Source organism: Liolophura sinensis, chromosome 1, assembly GCF_032854445.1.
Source record: "Liolophura sinensis isolate JHLJ2023 chromosome 1, CUHK_Ljap_v2, whole genome shotgun sequence".
Taxonomy (NCBI): Eukaryota; Metazoa; Mollusca; class Polyplacophora; order Chitonida; family Chitonidae; genus Liolophura; species Liolophura sinensis.
Genome location: NC_088295.1, coordinates 746,497 through 767,412, shown reverse-complemented (window position 1 = coordinate 767,412; position 20,916 = coordinate 746,497). Strand labels below are relative to the sequence as shown.

General features: G+C 40.6%; 2 protein-coding genes across 3 annotated transcripts in view; one reads left to right on the top strand and one right to left on the bottom strand.

Moving 5' to 3' along the window:
• Positions 1–3,050, bottom strand: part of LOC135467631 (cytochrome P450 4V2-like) — a 31,347-nt gene extending 28,297 nt beyond the window's left edge. The window contains exons 1-3 of the mRNA XM_064745415.1: positions 2,879–3,050; positions 1,282–1,394; positions 703–788 (exon numbers count right to left, since the gene is read on the bottom strand). Of these exons, the coding sequence (XP_064601485.1) occupies positions 703–788; positions 1,282–1,394; positions 2,879–3,050 (371 nt within the window). The remainder of the gene's footprint in view (positions 1–702; positions 789–1,281; positions 1,395–2,878) is intronic.
• Positions 3,051–3,114: 64 nt separating this feature from the next.
• On the top strand, positions 3,115–20,130 carry LOC135470449 (inositol polyphosphate multikinase-like). Of its 2 annotated transcripts, none has more exons than XM_064749406.1 (6): positions 3,115–3,214; positions 12,418–12,680; positions 14,870–15,052; positions 15,873–16,045; positions 16,662–16,746; positions 16,965–20,130. In XM_064749406.1, exons 2-6 carry the CDS (start codon positions 12,461–12,463, stop codon positions 17,342–17,344), a joined length of 1,041 nt encoding a protein of 346 aa, XP_064605476.1. In that variant the 5' UTR covers positions 3,115–3,214; positions 12,418–12,460; the 3' UTR covers positions 17,345–20,130. The 2 variants fall into 2 exon arrangements, with proteins under 2 accessions (XP_064605476.1, XP_064605484.1); XM_064749414.1 differs by having other exon boundaries at positions 3,127–3,427.
• Positions 20,131–20,916: the final 786 nt, after the last annotated feature.

The following is a 20,916-nucleotide window of genomic DNA, read 5'->3' as shown; positions in this document are numbered from 1 at the left end:
TCTGTACCAAGCCAGGAGTGTAAGAATGTAAATTGAAAATAACCTTGTCAGCAATCCTGTACCAAGCCAGGGGTGTAAGAATGTAAAGCGAAAATAACCTTGTCAGCAATCCTGTACCAAGCCAGGGGTGTAAGAATGTAAAGTGAAAATAACCTTGTCAGCAATCCTGTACCAAGCCAGGGGTGTAAGAATGTAAAGCGAAAATAACCTTGTCAGCAATCCTGTACCAAGCCAGGGGTGTAAGAATGTAAAGTGAAAATAACCTTGTCAGCAATTCTGTACCAAGCCAGGGGTGTAGAATGTAAAGTGAAAATAACCTTGTCAGTAATCCTGTACCAAGCCAGGGGTGTAAGAATGTAAAGTGAAAATAACCTTGTCAGCAATTCTGTACCAAGCCAGGAGTGTAAGAATGTAAAGTGAAAATAACCTTGTCAGCAATTCTGTACCAAGCCAGGGGTGTAAGAATGTAAAGTGAAAATAACCTTGTCAACAATCCTGTACCAAGCCAGGGGTGTAAGAATGTAAAGTGAAAATAACCTTGTCAGCAATCCTGTACCAAGCCAGGGGTGTAAGAATGTAAAGTGAAAATAACCTTGTCAGCAATCCTGTACCAAGCCAGGGGTGTAAGAATGTAAAGTGAAAATAACCTTGTCAGCAATCCTGTACCAAGCCAGGGGTGTAAGAATGTAAAGTGAAAATAACCTTGTCAGCAATCCTGTACCAAGCCAGGGGTGTAAGAAGGTATAAGAGTAGGCCTTATCCATATGCTTGGTGCTGTTCAAGAGACACTGAAAGTCAAAAAACATCCAAGAGATAAATAGGGAGTTGACAATGAGTGCCTCAAACTTAGCTTTAAACTACTTTATTCAATGGTGGGCCAATTTATAGCATAAATACGAATATGGTTCAACAAATCAAAGAGGACATGTTACATCAATATGAAGTTAGAAATACATGTACATGAATTTGAAAATAGTGAAACAATCTTCAGATACAGGTCACAATAAATACCAGAAATATTAAGCCCCTACAAGCAGGTGTACATTGCAAAATAAGATATGTTATATACATATAGCTAAGTCTACATGCTCTATTGACCTGTTAGGTTTATGCATCAATTTTACATTTTACTGCCTGGCCAAATGAAAATGTAAAATTTGGCTGAATTTAACACTAATATAATAGCTGATGATTAATGCATGGCTGTCGTCTCTCTCTCTATCCAGTCCTACTGTACTGACATTGCTAATTCTTCACTATACAAAACCAGTCAATACGTACATCTACTGTGTCAGCTCCATACAGGAGAACATAGGGATCTGTCCCAAGCCACATGCGGTACATCCTACCATCCTGAAACTCCTTTGCAAAATTACATACCGTTGCAAAAAAATCTGTAAGAGAAATAACACAAAAAGCCCTGTTTATGGTAAGTTTCTCCTTTTAATCACTATTATACTGCAGTTTTACAAAACTACTGGTAGATTTTTCTGGTAGGAGACATTACGAATGCAGTTTCTGTAATGTGAAACTTAAACTTTAAAGCAAAAAACTGAAAAAACAAAAAAACAAACAACAGCAACAAAGAGGAAAAAATCAAATCATACAAACTGATAAGACGCATGTACCTACATGTATATAATCAAACTCTGCCCTACCATGCATTAGCCTTCCACGCAGTAATTAAGTGGGTGAGCGAGTAAGTCTTCTCTGTATATTAACTCTCGTGGTATATGTACTATACTCTCACTTCAGGGGATTGGCCTATGATCTATAAATTAACACACCGATGTTAATGCTTACAGCTATATAATATTACCACACACACCATACTGACGCTGACATGGCATGGAGCATGTTCCACATTAAGTATGCCTTCCGATTTATATGGATTTAAATGTAGGAGCCTACCAGGGCTCTGTCAGCTCATGATTTTAAAGAATGTAACTCACTGAAAAGGATTACCTGCTTTGGATACACTCATCTGCTGAATGTTTATTAGCTGCCTGCTAATGTTTGTCTATTCAACCTGTGAACCACTGCTTACGGAGACATTTGCAATACTGCACCATCGTGGCAAGGGTTAATAAACTTTGGTGCACTGAAATGGAATGTGGGCAAATCCAACTCTCATCGCAGGAAAAAAAAATACTTACTCCAAATTATCGTCAGGGATACAGAAAAAATGGGACAAAAACCGCCATAATTTTGTCGAAAATGAGAATGAAACAGACTGAAATTTGTCTGTGCTTTATGTCATGATGATAGGCTTGTATGTAAGTGTACATGTAGTATCTTCATTTGGTTGGCAAGGATGTTAAAATGTAACAAATCAGAAATTGTTGTCTTAATAAGGCATACAAACCATACATGGGCAGTCATTACTACTCAACTGCCGGTAGCATGATTTTCTTTATACTTTATGGCTGTTTAATTTTAAACATGATACTAGTATTTCCAAGGAAATTGGCGAAGTGGTTTCACATCCATTATGTTGTTCTGTATTCGTACTTTCGTGTCAAAAGCTGTTGCAGTCTCAAGAGCACATGACCGGGCACAATCCAGGTTTATCCCCTTTTAAAACAAAGCCCGGGTCATGCTGTGACGGTATCGTACACTGAACACTTTCAAGAGCCCGAGTTGTTCCTCTTTCTACAGATACCTCCATGATTTTAACTTATAATGTCCCGACATTTTTATCTTATTTTATTATGTTTTCCCCCCTATATATTACACTGTTATTTTGTGCATTAATGACTTGTGCGTTTAAAGCGATGTCTGTACATCTCCCTGGCCGTAGCATTCTCTTGTTGTCAATCTGTGACGCCGTGTCACAATACGAGCGCACCCGTCCCACACTGACACGTTATCGTCTTACCTGCGCCATTGCCTCGCAGTTGATGAGAATTCCCCAACAATGGCAGAGCACTTGGCCCTGGGATCTTATCAATGACTTTCTTCAACTTCATCGACTTGACAGCCACATTTAGCAGCCACATCGTGGCTAAAACCACGCAGGCCACGGCCGCAACTAACGAAACCGTCACCATCTTGTTCAGTCACGTGATGAGAAAACCTGTCATGTGACCAGCTGTGTTGTACCTTCATCCAAGGCTTTCAAATGGAGGAAGGTGATTTAGAAAGGGATATCTTGACACTGTGTCTGTTAGACTGTATCACAGTACAGTCAAGGGCATTCAGGGACAAGTTATAGGTAAAAAAGTTTCAGTGAATACATTTAGTGTGTGATGACTTCAAGTTTTAATGGTTCTATAAAAAATCAGAGTGGTGCTTGAGTCATGACTAGCACAGTCTGCCATATACCCGAACGGGGCTCAGCCGTAACAGCTGATCTGGAGTGGTTCTGAGTCGATACTCATCGCCGTTTTTCAACAATAGATGATTTGCAATATCAGCCATCTTTGAGGTAAGTTTGTGTATTGCCCACTGGGTGTCTATTGTTAGAAGTGTCATAAGCTGGGCAGAGGCCCTTGGCTGGTAAGGTCATACAAGGGGCAATATAACTCAACTTACCTCAAAGATGGCTGCCATTGCAAACCATCTGTGCCCAGAGAGGATCTCAGACCGGACTTCAGATCGGATCTCTGACCGGCTTTTAGGCCGACCTATGACATGGGACTCCCAGTCTCACTTTCTCAGCCCATGTACATGTATATCATACTCCTTGTTTTTGTCTATCTTGGTCATCCATGTTAAAGTCATACGTATATGTACGAGATACGAGATATTAAATTTGGGCAACCCTTGGAAATGAAACTAGCATATGGCGATATGAGAGTGTCATTGCAAACATAACTAGAGCCCATTGGTTTGCTTAATATGCATTGCAATTACAGGATTATAAGGCAGTTATCCCAAAGCTAATCTGGACCTTCCTACGGTAATGCCCAGCTTTGCGCACATAGACTTCCATGCGGACAATTTCACTAAAAACAAACCCGGCTCAAACCTTACCTTATTTTTGCTGTCCTCTGATTTCCTAAATCTCTGGAAATGTAATATGTCAAAGCCAGCATTGGTAAACCATCTTTCAGCAGTAATTGGGGTATAAGGCAATAGCTATATGAATGTGGGTCAACTGGTCTAATGATCGGTGATTTTTTTTTTTTTTTTTTGATTGGTGTTTTACGCCGTACTCAAGAATATTTCACTTATACGACGGCGGCCAGCATTATGGTGGGTGGAAACCGGGCACAGCCCGGGGGAAACCCACGACCATCCGCAGGTTGCTGGAAGACCTTCCCACTTACGGCCGGAGAGAAAGCCAGCATGAGCTGGACTTGAACTCACAGCGACCGCATTGGTGAGAGGCTCCTGGGTCATTACGCTGCGCTAGCGCGCTAACCGACTGAGCCATGGAGGCCCCTAATGATCGGTGATGTAGCGAACAGTACTGAGCCACACTGCAAAACATTAGGTTTGAAAGGAAGCAATTGTTACATTTTTAGGATCTACATGTACATTTCATGGTGTGAAGATGAATGTTCTGTAATTAACTTTGTGAATAAAATGAATATTCTTCTGACTCTGGTGAGAGCAAACCCTAATTCTTTACATAATCTTGGTAAATCAGAGCAGTGCTGTGTTTGGCAATGTTTTTCTCTTGAAAAAAAGAAGTTCACAAAATTGATTCGGCCTGAATTTACTGACTCGGTCATGTTACGTGCAACAAATATTTTTTTTAATCATGACCTGGTTGAATCACTGGAAATGTGGCCATTTTATATCTTGCAGTTAAAGAGTACAAATAGAAAACACCAAAAATTTATTTTAAAAAAACATAATTTGACTGGTATTGTTCTTCACAATAACAATTGTTTCAGCAGGTTTACATGCCCGAATAGAAGAAAACCATACAGAGATGCTAAAACATACGGCCCGCAGTACACTCTAAAACTGGAACGATTTCAGTTAATCAGTGGCAGTTTTCACCTTCTCAGAAATGTCTTCATAAGACTCTGTCTTCTTCGTTTCTGGACCCCCAAATAGTTAACATATATAGCCATTAAGAGCTAGAATGAACATAGCTGAGCTATCTGGACACTATGTATGATGATGTAGTTTCCAGCGGCTGGCAAACCTTCTTCCACAGTATTTCATTAAAAACAACAACTTGAGCTCTGTTTTACATTTGGTATGCACTGCTTTCCCAAGTCGTATGAAGTGTAGTAATCCAGCTGATAACACTTTTGAATTGAACAAGTCGAACTAACGCCAGCCCCATTTTAAATTTGAACTTTCTCCAAGTCCCGGCAAGATAACTGGACAGTCATACATTCATGTGTGGAACTGAGAAATGGCTACCCATGTCACAGTGCCTGTATGTTGGGCAAAAGACTGCACTAACGTACATGTAATTGTCCCAGCAAACTGGCAACAGAGCAGTCTCAGGACCACCATTGCTGTTAGATTTATTTATGACATATTCTCAACATCAGCAGGAAAGAGTCTAGTCCAAATGAGAAGGTCTTGTTATGTTTGGTAAATTCCTTGATGGCAGTACAGCAAGTCAATATTGACACAGGTGGAGACAAAGACGAACAAGATCGCTGAAAGACAATGCTTGTGCCCGTGAAGTTTGCTGGACACTTTCATGCTCGATCACGTACACTGGAACTGCGTTATGCTGTTTAGTATCTTTGGTAGAGGATAGCTAAGTTTTGTGATGTAACACTAGACAGGTAATTTGGTGAAATGACATCGGCAAAAGTGTAGCTAGGTAGTTGTGTTCATCTGATATTTATTCTGTTGATAAGTGTAGTAAAATTTTTGAAATGTTTTTAGAACCCATCGGGGAAACTACTTTGAGAATTAGTTCAGATTTAGTGGCTGACATACATTATTTAGCGCAAGGAAATTTCGGCCTACCATTCATTATCAATGCTTGTTTCTTAATAAAGCTGCCTTTCACTGCTTTTCAAAATATGGTTATTCACCACAGTTTCCATGTACTGCTAACAAGGTTAATACTACCCTACACCACTCAACCTGATACTGCTCCAGGTGAGGGACATGTAAGCACCTTTCCAACTGATACTACTCCATGTGAGGTGCACATATGCACCTCTTCAACTGATACTACTCCATGTGAGGTGCACTTATGCACCTCTTCAACTGATACTACTCCCGTACGTGGGAAGGACTTCCACCAACCTGTGGCTGGTCGTGGGTTTCCCTCGGGCTCTGCCCGGTTTCCTGCCACCATAGTGCTGGTCACCGTCATATAAGTAAAATATTCTTGAGTAAGGCGTAAAACACCAATCAAATACATGTAAATCAAATGAAGCAAGATACTACTTGACTTGAGGTACAGATACATGTAAGCACCTTTCCAGCTGATACTGCACATGAGGTACATGTAAGCACCTTTCCAACTGATACTACATCACGTGAGGTACATGTAAGCACCTTTCCAACTGATACTGCTCCACATGAGGTACATGTACAGTATGGACCTTTCTATCTCATACTACTCCACGTGAGGCACAGGTACATGCAAGCACCTTTCCAACTTACTTTTCCACATGAGGTACATGTCAGCACCTCTCCAACTGATACTTTTACACATGAGATACTTGTATGCACCTCTCCAGCTGATACTACTCCACTTGTCATACAAGTAAACACCTCTCCAACTGATACTCTTCCACACATGGTACACACCTTTCCAAGTGAAGCCCGCTATATTGCCATAGATTGGAGTTTCCCAGTCTCATGGAGTTGCTTAAAATTGTTTAATACACAAAAGAATTTCAATAAATTTTGAGAAATTTTTGTGTTGTTCAGTTGAATTGCAGCCAATACTGTAACAGATATAATTTGGTAATCATGTATAATAGGATTGTGTAAATGCCAGGGACTGTCTTACTGAGCATTTGGAGATATAATTATGTAGCCGTGCCGCTAGTCTACTTAATGTCTACTCAGAACTTCGCTGATTATCCAATTGTCTAGTTCCACTGTACTTTTTCTCCCATTTCAAATTGTTGATTTCTGCAAGCTCTGCATGAGGTGCATTCCGTATGCATTAAATTTATTTTACGAGGAGTCATTAGGTCGCTTGAATTATATCTCACAAAGGTTTTACTCATGAATTTGTGAAAAGTATTTTTACACGTTTGCCCGGGGGCGGTATTGGGTCACTATTTATATGACAGATTTCACAAGCCATAATTAGGTCACATTCAGCCATAGGTCAGTGTGTCATTGGGACACAGTTCGTAGAATCATAATTACTGGTTCTCAGTGTTAGGCTTTGAGAGCTTTCTCCGTGCACTTTATGAACTCAGCACATTCCGTCAGTGTCAGGTAAGTGTGATGCATGCGTCAGGCGGGGGTTATGGCCGGAAGGCTGAGTCAGGCCTCCGGAAGCCACAGCCTGCCTTCAGACTGGAAGGGTTTAAAATGCCACAGACAGTAAGTGTCCACATCAGTGCTTATGGCGTGTGCCTGTTAATGAACTGCTGTATGTATTTGTGTATCCAGGTGTGTATTGGAATTGTCACAGCAGTGGTCACCGTGTGTTCAGCCTGTTACCTCCTTTATGGCATATGCCTGTTAATGAGCTGCTGTATGTATTTGTGTATCCAGGTGTGTATTGGAATTGTCACAGCAGTGGTCACCGAGTGTTCAGCCTGTTACCTGCTTTATGGCGTGTGCCTGTTAATGAGCTGCTGTATGTATTTGTGTATCCAGGTGTGTATTGGGATTGTCACAGCAGTGGTCACCGTGTGTTCAGCCTGTTACCTGCTTTATGGTGTGTGCCTGTTAATGAGCTGATGTATGTATATGTGTATCCAGGTGTGCATTGGAATTGTCACAGCAGTGGTCACCGTGTGTTCAGCCTGTTATCTGCTTTATGGCATATGCCTGTTAATGAGCTGCTGTATGTATATGTGTATCCAGGTGTGTATTGGAATTGTCACAGCAGTGGTCACCGAGTGTTCAGCCTGTTACCTGCTTTATGGCGTGTGCCTGTCAATGAGCTGCTGTATGTATATGTGTATCCAGGTGTGTATTGGGATTGTCACAGCAGTGGTCACCGTGTGTTCAGCCTGTTACCTGCTTTATGGTGTGTGCCTGTTAATGAGCTGCTGTATGTATTTGTGTATCCAGGTGTGTATTGGAATTGTCACAGCAGTGGTCACCGTGTGTTCAGCCTGTTACCTGCTTTATGGCATATGCCTGTTAATGAGCTGCTGTATGTATATGTGTATCCAGGTGTGTATTGGAATTGTCACAGCAGTGGTCACCGAGTGTTCAGCCTGTTACCTGCTTTATGGTGTGTGCCTGTTAATGAGCTGCTGTATGTATTTGTGTATCCAGGTGTGTATTGGAATTGTCACAGCAGTGGTCACGGTGTGTTCAGCCTGTTACCTGCTTTATGGCATATGCCTGTTAATGAGCTGCTGTATGTATATGTGTATCCAGGTGTGTATTGGAATTGTCACAGCAGTGGTCACGGTGTGTTCAGCCTGTTACCTGCTTTATGGCATATGCCTGTTAATGAGCTGCTGTATGTATTTGTGTATCCAGGTGTGTATTGGAATTGTCACAGCAGTGGTCACGGTGTGTTCAGCCTGTTACCTGCTTTATGGTGTGTGCCTGTTAATGAGCTGCTGTATGTATATGTGTATCCAGGTGTGCATTGGGATTGTCACAGCAGTGGTCACGGTGTGTTCAGCTTGTTACCTGCTTTATGGCGTGTGCCTGTCAATGAACTGCTGTATGTATTTGTGTATCCAGGTGTGTATTGGGATTGTCACAGCAGTGGTCACCGTGTGTTCAGCTTGTTACCTGCTTTATGGCGTGTGCCTGTCAATGAGCTGCTGTATGTATTTGTGTATCCAGGTGTGTATTGGGATTGTCACAGCAGTGGTCACGGTGTGTTCAGCCTGTTACCTCCTTTATGGCGTGTGCCTGTTAATGAGCTGATGTATGTATATGTGTATCCAGGTGTGCATTGGAATTGTCACAGCAGTGGTCACGGTGTGTTCAGCCTGTTACCTGCTTTATGGTGTGTGCCTGTTAATGAGCTGCTGTATGTATTTGTGTATCCAGGTGTGTATTGGGATTGTCACAGCAGTGGTCACGGTGTGTTCAGCTTGTTACCTGCTTTATGGCGTGTGCCTGTCAATGAGCTGCTGTATGTATTTGTGTATCCAGGTGTGCATTGGAATTGTCACAGCAGTGGTCACGGTGTGTTCAGCCTGTTATCTGCTTTATGGCATATGCCTGTTAATGAGCTGCTGTATGTATATGTGTATCCAGGTGTGTATTGGAATTGTCACAGCAGTGGTCACCGTGTGTTCAGCCTGTTACCTGCTTTATGGTGTGTGCCTGTCAATGAGCTGCTGTATGTATTTGTGTATCCAGGTGTGTATTGGAATTGTCACAGCAGTGGTCACCGTGTGTTCAGCCTGTTACCTGCTTTATGGCGTGTGCCTGTCAATGAGCTGCTGTATGTATATGTGTATCCAGGTGTGTATTGGGATTGTCACAGCAGTGGTCACCGTGTGTTCAGCCTGTTATCTGCTTTATGGCGTGTGCCTGTTAATGAGCTGATGTATGTATATGTGTATCCAGGTGTGTATTGGAATTGTCACAGCAGTGGTCACCGTGTGTTCAGCTTGTTACCTGCTTTATGGCGTGTGCCTGTCAATGAGCTGCTGTATGTATTTGTGTATCCAGGTGTGCATTGGGATTGTCACAGCAGTGGTCACCGTGTGTTCAGCTTGTTACCTGCTTTATGGTGTGTGCCTGTTAATGAGCTGCTGTATGTATTTGTGTATCCAGGTGTGTATTGGAATTGTCACAGCAGTGGTCACCGTGTGTTCAGCCTGTTACCTGCTTTATGGTGTGTGCCTGTTAATGAGCTGATGTATGTATATGTGTATCCAGGTGTGTATTGGAATTGTCACAGCAGTGGTCAACGAGTGTTCAGCCTGTTACCTGCTTTATGGTGTGTGCCTGTTAATGAGCTGATGTATGTATATGTGTATCCAGGTGTGTATTGGAATTGTCACAGCAGTGGTCACCGAGTGTTCAGCCTGTTACCTGCTTTATGGTGTGTGCCTGTTAATGAGCTGATGTATGTATATGTGTATCCAGGTGTGTATTGGAATTGTCACAGCAGTGGTCACCGAGTGTTCAGCCTGTTACCTGCTTTATGGTGTGTGCCTGTTAATGAGCTGATGTATGTATATGTGTATCCAGGTGTGTATTGGAATTGTCACAGCAGTGGTCACCGTGTGTTCAGCCTGTTACCTGCTTTATGGTGTGTGCCTGTTAATGAGCTGATGTATGTATATGTGTATCCAGGTGTGTATTGGAATTGTCACAGCAGTGGTCACCGTGTGTTCAGCCTGTTACCTGCTTTATGGTGTGTGCCTGTTAATGAGCTGATGTATGTATATGTGTATCCAGGTGTGTATTGGGATTGTCACAGCAGTGGTCACGGTGTGTTCAGCCTGTTACCTGCTTTATGGTGTGTGCCTGTTAATGAGCTGATGTATGTATATGTGTATCCAGGTGTGTATTGGAATTGTCACAGCAGTGGTCACCGTGTGTTCAGCCTGTTATCTGCTTTATGGCGTGTGCCTGTTAATGAGCTGCTGTATGTATATGTGTATCCAGGTGTGTATTGGAATTGTCACAGCAGTGGTCACGGTGTGTTCAGCTTGTTACCTCCTTTATGGCGTGTGCCTGTTAATGAACTGCTGTATGTATTTGTGTATCCAGGTGTGTATTGGGATTGTCACAGCAGTGGTCACCGTGTGTTCAGCTTGTTACCTCCTTTATGTACACGTCTAGGAAGGAACTTGCTCATCTGATCACTGCAATAATATAGATGTACACTCTACCCTAATATAGATGTACACTCTACCCTAATATAGATGTACAGTCTGCCCTAATATAGATGTTCAGTCTGCCCTAATATAGATGTACACTTTACCCTAATATAGATGTACACTCTACCCTAATATAGATGTACACTCTACCCTAATATAGATGTACACTCTACCCTAATATAGATGTTCAGTCTGCCCTAATATAGATGTACACTCTACCCTAATATAGATGTACACTCTACCCTAATATAGATGTTCAGTCTGCCCTAATATAGATGTACACTCTACCCTAATATAGATGTACACTCTACCCTAATATAGATGTACACTCTACCCTAATATAGATGTACACTCTACCCTAATATAGATGTTCAGTCTGCCCTAATATAGATGTACACTTTACCCTAATATAGATGTACACTCTACCCTAATATAGATGTTCAGTCTGCCCTAATATAGATGTACACTCTACCCTAATATAGATGTACACTCTACCCTAATATAGATGTACACTCTACCCTAATATAGATGTACAGTCTGCCCTAATATAGATGTACACTTTACCCTAATATAGATGTACACTCTACCCTAATATAGATGTTCAGTCTGCCCTAATATAGATGTACACTCTACCCTAATATAGATGTACACTCTACCCTAATATAGATGTACACTCTACCCTAATATAGATGTACACTCTACCCTAATATAGATGTTCAGTCTGCCCTAATATAGATGTACACTTTACCCTAATATAGATGTACACTCTACCCTAATATAGATGTACACTCTACCCTAATATAGATGTACACTCTACCCTAATATAGATGTACACTTTACCCTAATATAGATGTACACTCTACCCTAATATAGATGTTCAGCCTGCCCTAATATAGATGTTCAGTCTGCCCTAATATAGATGTTCACTTCACCCTAATATAGATGTTCAGCCTGCCCTAATATAGATGTACACTTTACCCTAATATAGATGTTCAGTCTGCCCTAATATAGATGTACACTCTACCCTAATATACACAATGTAGATGTTCAGTCTGCCCTAATATAGATGTACACTCTACCCTAATATAGATGTACACTCTACCCTAATATAGATGTACACTCTACCCTAATATAGATGTTCAGTCTGCCCTAATATAGATGTACACTTTACCCTAATATAGATGTACACTCTACCCTAATATAGATGTTCAGTCTGCCCTAATATAGATGTACACTCTACCCTAATATACACAATGTAGATGTTCAGTCTGCCCTAATATAGATGTACACTCTACCCTAATATAGATGTACAATGTGCCCCAATATAGATGTACAATCTGCCATATTTTGCATGTTAACTGTGGAAGGCTGATAAGCAAAGTGAACATTTTGTGTGAACACTGTGATAAATGTGCTTGTGATTGTTATTAAAGTCATGTTGCTGTGATGTGTGTACATGTGCACACGCTCATTACAATGTGGTGTTTTTAAATTGTTATGCAAATTATTTTGAAAATCATTTATATGTAAGCCTTTTCTGTTTCAGATTGAGGGTTCCTGATTGGAGTGGTAGTCTGCTATAACCTGTCATGACCTCTGCTGATACAGCCTTACTGCCAACTATGGAGAAAGCTTGGCCAGATGTAGGGAAATCCTTCCCAGTTAACGTGGGTGAGGAAAACTCAGGTAAATTCCTCAGCCAGCAGAGGAGGCCTAAAGAAGAGGGCGAGTGTGACATAGAGTTACCCCCCGGGACGGTTCCTCTCACAAACCAAGTGGCTGGGCATCGTAGAGGACCAGGAAGTATGGGTGAGCTACATTTATTCACATGAAAAATTCCTCGTATTTTGCATGTTCCGGCTACTTGTAGTTGGTAGCCCATTTTCCTTTTGGTCATTCAAATTTCTGATTCCGTACCTTACATGTATCTTTCTCAAACTTGACGGCTACTTCTCAGAATTGGTGTTGGTGTCATTATGACTTATGATTTGGGATTGCTTTTGTGTATTTTTTTAAGTATTATTTTCATTCAGACAGAAGGATTGATCTCAGATTTGGTCTGGGGATCCCTTCTCAGGTCCATGTACCCATCCATTTGTGCATTTGTTCACATTTTCATGCGACACCTATCAAGGTAATTTTGTCTTCAAAATCAAATGAAAATAATGCAATTAATCTTTAATATGCAGAAAGATGTAAATGTGATACTGTAATTCTTCAACACTTTCCCATGTTTGCAAGGTGTTCCAGGGCCTAATCCAGCTTTTCTCAGCGCCTGATTACCGGCCGTTGCCATTCCCCCGAAGTGCCGTAAGGGCAAAAGAAAAAAAAAAAAATTATCCAAAAAAACCCCCAAAAAACAGTGCAAATTCATTATAAGACTCAGATTGTCTACTTAGTCGCAAGGCTTCGGTGAGCTATTTGCCACATTAGTTTTGGGGAATATAATTTCCGTTTGGCGAAATCAAATTGGCGTCATTTCACCACAGTGGTGAAAGCAATGGATGCTTTTCAACTGCTGTTGTTTATGTTTAAAGATCATAAATTTACTCAAATTTAATGTTGGATCAGAATCAAGAAGGAATATTTGACATCAGTGTGAAAGAACTTTTAAAGAGCATTTAAAATCAGAAATGTATGCCCTGAAGCAGGTGACAAAAATTGGACCCGCGATAGTTCAATTAGCATTCAGATTATGCAGGCCGGGAATTACTTTCAAAAAAAAAAAAAAATGCCGACCGACCCGACCCGACTTCAAAAATCAGGGTTTGTTACCTGCAACAAATAACTTTTTAGTAATGGCCTGGGGTAGCTATGATACCATGTCATCAGATGCACGTCATCCAGGATGGCAGAGTTTTCCACATATCAGTAAATACAAACCATCCTTAGACTGAGTTTTCGGGCTAGGTACGTGTTGTGGTGTGCACGTGGCATGGAGGTCAACCGTAGGAACCGGTGCCCTTCTCCGGTCTTTCCACCTCCTGCCGTTTTGAGGCCAGATTAGGCCCTGTGTTCAATCAAGCAAATTGTGAGGGCATTATGCAGTGTGGACTGATAAAATTATACTTTTTGTTAAGCTAATTTATACTTTTTGTGAAGCCTGAAATTAGCCAATCAAACCAGGGTAGTTTTGTCTGCAAAAATATAGAAACATGCATAAATTGCACTGAAAGTCACGCTTTCATATGCAAAAAGGTTAAGGAATTAGGTAATTGGTGGTGTTTTGTTCTTAGAGTCTACCTCATTTGGCATAGCACCACATATTTGTGAACACGGAAGTGTCTTAACAAGTTTCTTTGTCAAGTCCTGCTCTGCAACCTTGGGCATGAGATTATGTATAAGTACACAAAGCCAAGCATGCTCCACAATCATCTCATCTGAATGTTATGTTCTATCAAAACATACCCAAAGCTTATCTGACATGAATATGCATGTGAATAAATGAATTTGGTGAAGGTGTTAAGAGTGAAGGGGGAAGGGGTGAGGTATTAAAGGTAGTGCTTGAATAAAAGCCGTGCCAAAATCAAATGAAAAAGGTGCATAAATTGCACTTCAAGTTGCTCTTTCATAAGGCTGAGAACGTAGGGTACTTGTATTTAAATTTTACTTAACCCAATGCTGGTAGCTGTATGGTTAACGTGAAAGAGCGACCCAATTGCCCGTAGGAACAAATGGCCTTATGAGACCCATTAGCTCAGCCAGCGATGGTCCAATACCTTCACAGAAGAGCTAGTCTTTAGAACGCCTTTTGATGTCTGGAGTTATCTCCCTTGATTACCAGGCTCATTTTTGGCGTAGATTTTTTAGCTTTCATGCAATTCTTGAATAATGTTTATATGTTATATGGCTTTAGAAAGTTTATGAAAGTTTGCTTGTAACATATTAATACCCATTCTGTCTGTGTTTTTGTTACTCAGGGATGTTGAAATGTAATGTGTAATGGAAGCTAGCCTGTAACAGTATTAATACCATTACTCTGCATGCTTTTGTCACAGTCATGTTAAAATGTGAAGGAGGTCATGTGATGAAGCATGTGCAGCCGCCACCAAAAGGTTACAGAGAGGTGGATTTTTATCGTAAGATGTTCCACGTGGACATGAGAGATCCTGTACTGCTGAGGTTACGACAACACATCCCAGCCTTTTATGGAACTGTCCCTGAAGGCTCCGTTAAAACAGGTGAGTTACAATAATGAACTCCCTGAATGTTTTAATCCTAGGTTCACCAGTGGCGAAGTTTATACTGTTAGCACATAGATTCAAAAATATTGTGAAATTTAAGTAATTTTAACATTGTTATGTTGTCCATTCAGCTCTTTTTGTCCTAAGGCAATATTCAGATGCTTCATTCTTTAATTCTTACTTTTTCTAAGGAATTGAGTTCGGTCATGTCTAATTCTAGTTCCCTCAGTCACAGAATACAAATTGAAGGGCTTTTAAAATTACACTGTGGGTACTCTACATCTGTTGAACATTTTATGGCTATTTCTTGTTACATGTAATATCAGTTTGTTTCCTTTTAAGTGTATTACTTTACCTGAATTAATGAGGAGCAATTAATATTGCTGTAGCAGGGTTAATTAGCAGAGGGGGCCTCCGTAGGCACGCTAGCGCAGCATACTGATCCAGGAGTCTCTCACCAATGCGATCGCTGTGAGTTCAAGTTCAGCTCATTCTGGCTTCCTCTCTGGCCGTACATGGGAAGGTCAGCCAGCAACCTGCGGAAGGTCATGGTTTCCCCCAGGCTTTGCCTGTAGGAACCATTAATATCCCTGTGCCAGGACCTAAATTAGGGACCAAAAGTCCTGAGTACCACGTTAAACATTAGTCAAGTAAATAGATAAATTATGGACCATTGATGTTCATAAACCTTGATATGTTAGAAACGTTTAATATTGCTGTACCGGCATGAATTAGTTGCCATAAGTATCCCTGAACGTGGATCCAGAGGAAACGTTTGTGTTGTGTAAGCACTTGTGACATATTCTTTTTCTCACAGTGAAATTTTTCAAGATGGCGGATGTTACCCAGAAGTTTATCAATCCATGTGTCAGTGATATCAAGATGGGCAGGGTAACCTATGACCCATTTGCCACACAAGAGAAACGTCACTACGAGATTGCCAAGTACCCACCTGGCTTAAACCTGGGCTTCCAGATGCTAGGAATGCGGGTAGGCGGATGTACTTGTATAGGTACAGTTTGGTCATTCGGTCTTCAGAATGACATTAACTCTGGTGCTTGTAGCATCTTCTGGGGCATCTGGCCAAGGTAGTTAGCATGTCAGCACAGCGCAGTGACACAGGAGCCTCCCACCAATGATGTCGCTGTGAGTTCAAGTCCATCTCATGCTTCCTCCAGTCACACGTGGGAAGGTCTGACAGCAACATGTGGACTGTCATGGGTTTTCCCCGGACTCTGCCCAGTTTCCTCCCACCATGATGCTGGCCATAGTTGTTTAAGTGAAGTGTTATTGAGTACAGTGTAAAAGACCAATCTAGTGAATGAAAAAGGGTAGCATTTTCTTACCCGTGACATTGTACATGTATCTTTTGACCGGCCGCATCATTTATTTTAACCTAGACCTCCTATAGTTTAATTTATGCCATTCACTTACTGAAAGGCCTAAGTCACAGCTATTGCCAACTGCACTTGTTTTGAAAAATACAGTATTTTGCCGGTAGGTGTCCAGACTCCATACCCATTAGCTTTCTTGATTGTACGTCTGCTTTCACTCGTTGTAGCATGCTTATATCAGACCACTCAGTTGTATGTTTGTGAAAATCCAGGTCTACCGAGAAATTGAAGGAAAGTATGATGTGTATGACAGGAAATATGGGCGAAGTTTAGCTGAAAATGAAGTGGTGGAGAAAGGTGAGTGTATATGTAACATTGTTCATGTTTACTCTCTATATACTACTCCTCAGGGTTTTTTTTGATATTTTAGACATATTATATCAACTGTGGAATGGTAAATTGTTAAACGTTGTAGAACACATCTGTTGATTTCTGCTATTTTTAATTCCAAATTGAAAGTTATGTAATAGGAAGGAAGGAGTGTGTAGATTATAGACTCAGTGTTTGTTTCCCAGGGTTGGCCGTGTTTTTCTCTGGTCAGAATGGAATCAGGAGAGATGCTGTATGGTGTGTCCTGGCTAAACTTCATCAGATAGAGGCCTGGTTTGAGTCCCAGACCCAGCTGGCATTCTATGCCAGCTCACTCCTGCTGATGTATGAAGGCAACTCTCAATTACGCCAGTGTAACTGCTCCAGTCCTATGAGCACGGACACTGGTGTGTCAAATCACGAGTCATCCCAAAACTCCCTGACTGCCATGGTAAATGGAGAATCAACATGTGTCGCCGATGTTAAAATGATTGACTTTGCCCATGTGTTTGAAACAACAGAAAGGGACGAAAATTATCTCTTTGGACTTAGACGTTTAATAGCCCATATAGAAAGGTTATTGTGAAATTTTACAGACACAGTTTCAGTATTTCATAGGGAGACAAACTGAGATGTATTTGAACAGAGTGACTTCCCCTTAATTCATCCAATCCCATCTTCATGACTGACGTCTTTCAGTTTTTATAATAACTTTATTCCTTTGCATTTTTAATTGATTATTTGACTTTACATTAGTTATTTATTCTTAGCACTCATTGAAATTTAAAAATTGTTATCTATTAAACCGACAAAACGGTATTGAATATATGCATTATATTCACGTTTTTCAAAACCACTTGATGTATTGTAGATGTATTATGTGTCATTTTGTTTTACAGTGCATGTAATCACTTCACTCACACTGGATAATTTGTTCTGTTTGAATCTGTTTCTTTCCTGAGGCAGCCGGTTAGTGTTTGCATTTAGCATAATTGTAAACAAGTTAAGTTTATTAGTTACCATTCATTAACTCACTGCTCTCTGATTCAACGATTTTCTTCACTAATTCTGGACAGAACAGACCTGTAATATTACTCTATGCTGTATTACGGGTACTCCAGACTACATTTTCCAGGTTCTATGGGTGCTTTGTTCTGTATCGTGGGTACTTTGTTCTGTATCACTGGTACTCAGTAATGTGTTACGGGTACTCTGTTCTGTGTTATGGTTGCCTTGTACTGTTTTCCGTGCACTCGGTACTGTAGTACGGGTGCTCTGTACTGTATTATGGGTACTTTTTACTGTATTACTGGTACTCTGTACTGTGTTATGGGTAGTCAGTACTGTATCACGGGTACTTGAAGTATTACAAGCGAGGTATTTTAATGCATGCTCCAGTATTTATAGAGAAGACCTTTTTATGTATACTGGTAAGTTATATTTGTGTTATTAGTGCAAATTATAGCTCTGAATATAAAGGGACAGAAGTACAAATTTCCTTAGCTGGCATCTACCTGCCTTGAACCATTTGATACTCTTATACCTTATGTACATGAAATTATGTACATTATTTTTACAAATAAAGTCCTTACATGTTTAATTATGTATGCTGCAAAAGGTTGAATTGCCTATCTTAATACACATGTTGAATTACCTAACTTAATACACGTTGAATGTACTATCTTAATACACATGTTGAATGGACTATCTTAATACACATGCTGAATTGCCTATCTTAATACACATGTTGAATTTCCTATCTTTATACACATGTAGAATTGCCTATCACAATACACATGTTGAATTGCCTCTCTTAACACACATGTTGAATTGCACATCTTAATACACATGTTGAATTGCCTATCATTATACACATGTAGAATTACCTAGCTTAATACACATGTTAAATTGCCTATCCTAATACACATGTTGAATTTACTAACTTAATACACATGTAGAATTACCTAGCTTAATACACATGTTAAATTGCCTATCTTAATACACATGTTGAATTGCCTATCTTAATACACATGTTGAATAGACTATCTTAATACACATGTTGAATTGCATCTCTTAATACACATGTTGAATTGCACATCTTAATATACATGTTGAATTGCCTATCATTATACACATGTAGAATTACCTGGCTTAATACACATGTTAAATTGCCTACCCTAATACACATGTTGAATTACCTAACTTAATACACATGTTGAATTGCCTATCTTAATACACATGTTGAATTACCTAACTTAATACACATGTTGAATGGACTATATTAACACACATGTTGAATTGCCAGTCTTAATACACATGTTCAATAGACCATCTTAATACACGGTGGATTGCCTAACGCAATACACATGTTGAATTGACCATCTCAATACATGTGATGAATTGACATCTTTATACACATCAGGTATGTCTTAATAAAAGTGATGAATTGCCTGTTTTAATACACACGAGGAAATGACTTAATACACATCAGAACTATCTTAATACACATGAGGATTTGACTATATTATTACATACGAGGAATTGACTATGTTAATGAGGTATTGTTTATTATACACGTGTTCAATTATGTGTTAGGCCTACATATTTTGAAAGAAAGAAACTTCATATTTGCAGAAGTGAATTATACTGAAAATAGGTAGTACAGGGTAGTTAATACTGGCAAATACCTAGTTAATATAGACCAGGTCTAACGTGACTCATCAGAGCATTGCAATTGTGGTGAACGCCGCACGCGAGGTGCACGCCGCACGCGACCCTGCACTTGAGCAAATGTTGAACGTGAACAATGACAATGCGACACCATACACAACTGTTTCTGACTAGAAATTTCCTGCAAAATGCGGGTATTGACCTCATGGAGTGGTCATCTAGATCACCTGATCTCAATTCCATCGAACGGGATACTCTTGGAAGAAGTTTTCATGACTTGAGACGTCAACCTGAGCTGGGCGCCATGTTGGTAAAGAGAAATAGAAATAATAGGCTTAACTTTTCTTAAAGAAAACATTTTGGATTCTGAAATCAACTGATATCTGTGTGAACGTAAAGATAGGGATAATGAAGGGGGAGTGGACAGTTGCAGACTTACGAACGGCGGTATGATCTTGAAAACAGTAACATAGAAGCAGTATGACCCCCAAACTCTCTTTAAAGGAGAAGAAAACTTAAAACATGACACTATAGGCAGAGAAGAGCACATTTTATACTATCTGGTGGTGCCTGCTGCATAATTTTGTGATTCTTCCTCCGCCATACACGTAAAGCCTGAAAACGGAAAAGCTGGTATAAATCGCTGGGTCCATCGCGTCCTCCATCTTTAACACGCTGTAATTTATACTGGGGTGTGTTGCCTCTCAGCCAATGAGAGTCGTTAAAACTGCCGGCTTGTTCGTGTAACACTGAACCTACGTCCAACATTCCGTTTTCCCGATCGTCAAGCGAAAAACGAACTGTACTGTTCGCTACCTCCTGGGAAGAAGAGTTCTACCGGAAATGTACAAACTGCGCTTCGGTGGTTTCCGGCAGTTCTCCTCCTAAAGCTGAGATTCCATATACGCGGTATGCGGTTTGCGGTATACGGCACGCGGTATGCGGATACGGCATGCGGTATGCGCTTTCTCTGATTCCATTTATGCGGTAACCTTTGCGTTTTCTTTCATTCATGGTGCGTTTTTATCAGAGCAAACATGTCGCATTCCTCCATTTCATGACGTGTGGCTTTAGAGCAAGATTCAGACCTTGCCATAATAGCAATGTCATATAAGTTGTTGCAACTAAAGAAGCGTAAAAAGAGAAAACACCGATGGTGGGTCCACAGTATTTTGCGACAAAGAGCTCAGCAGGGAGCTTTCCGAAAACTTGGTCTCGGAATTGCAGCTGGATGGAGAAAAATTCCAACAGTACTTTCGTCTAACCAGAGAACAATTCAAACAAGTTTCGACCACGTGTCGGGGAAACACCCCACCAGTGACGTCATTTCTTGGGATACCCTGTCCGGTTTTGAAAACGCACACCGCACCGATCGCTACATGGTGCGATTGATTTTGCCGTATACATTTCCGCATGAAAAAAAGGATCCGCGACCGTACCTATGGAATCATTGCAACTTATTTTAACTATTTCGATTTTTTGCCGCGT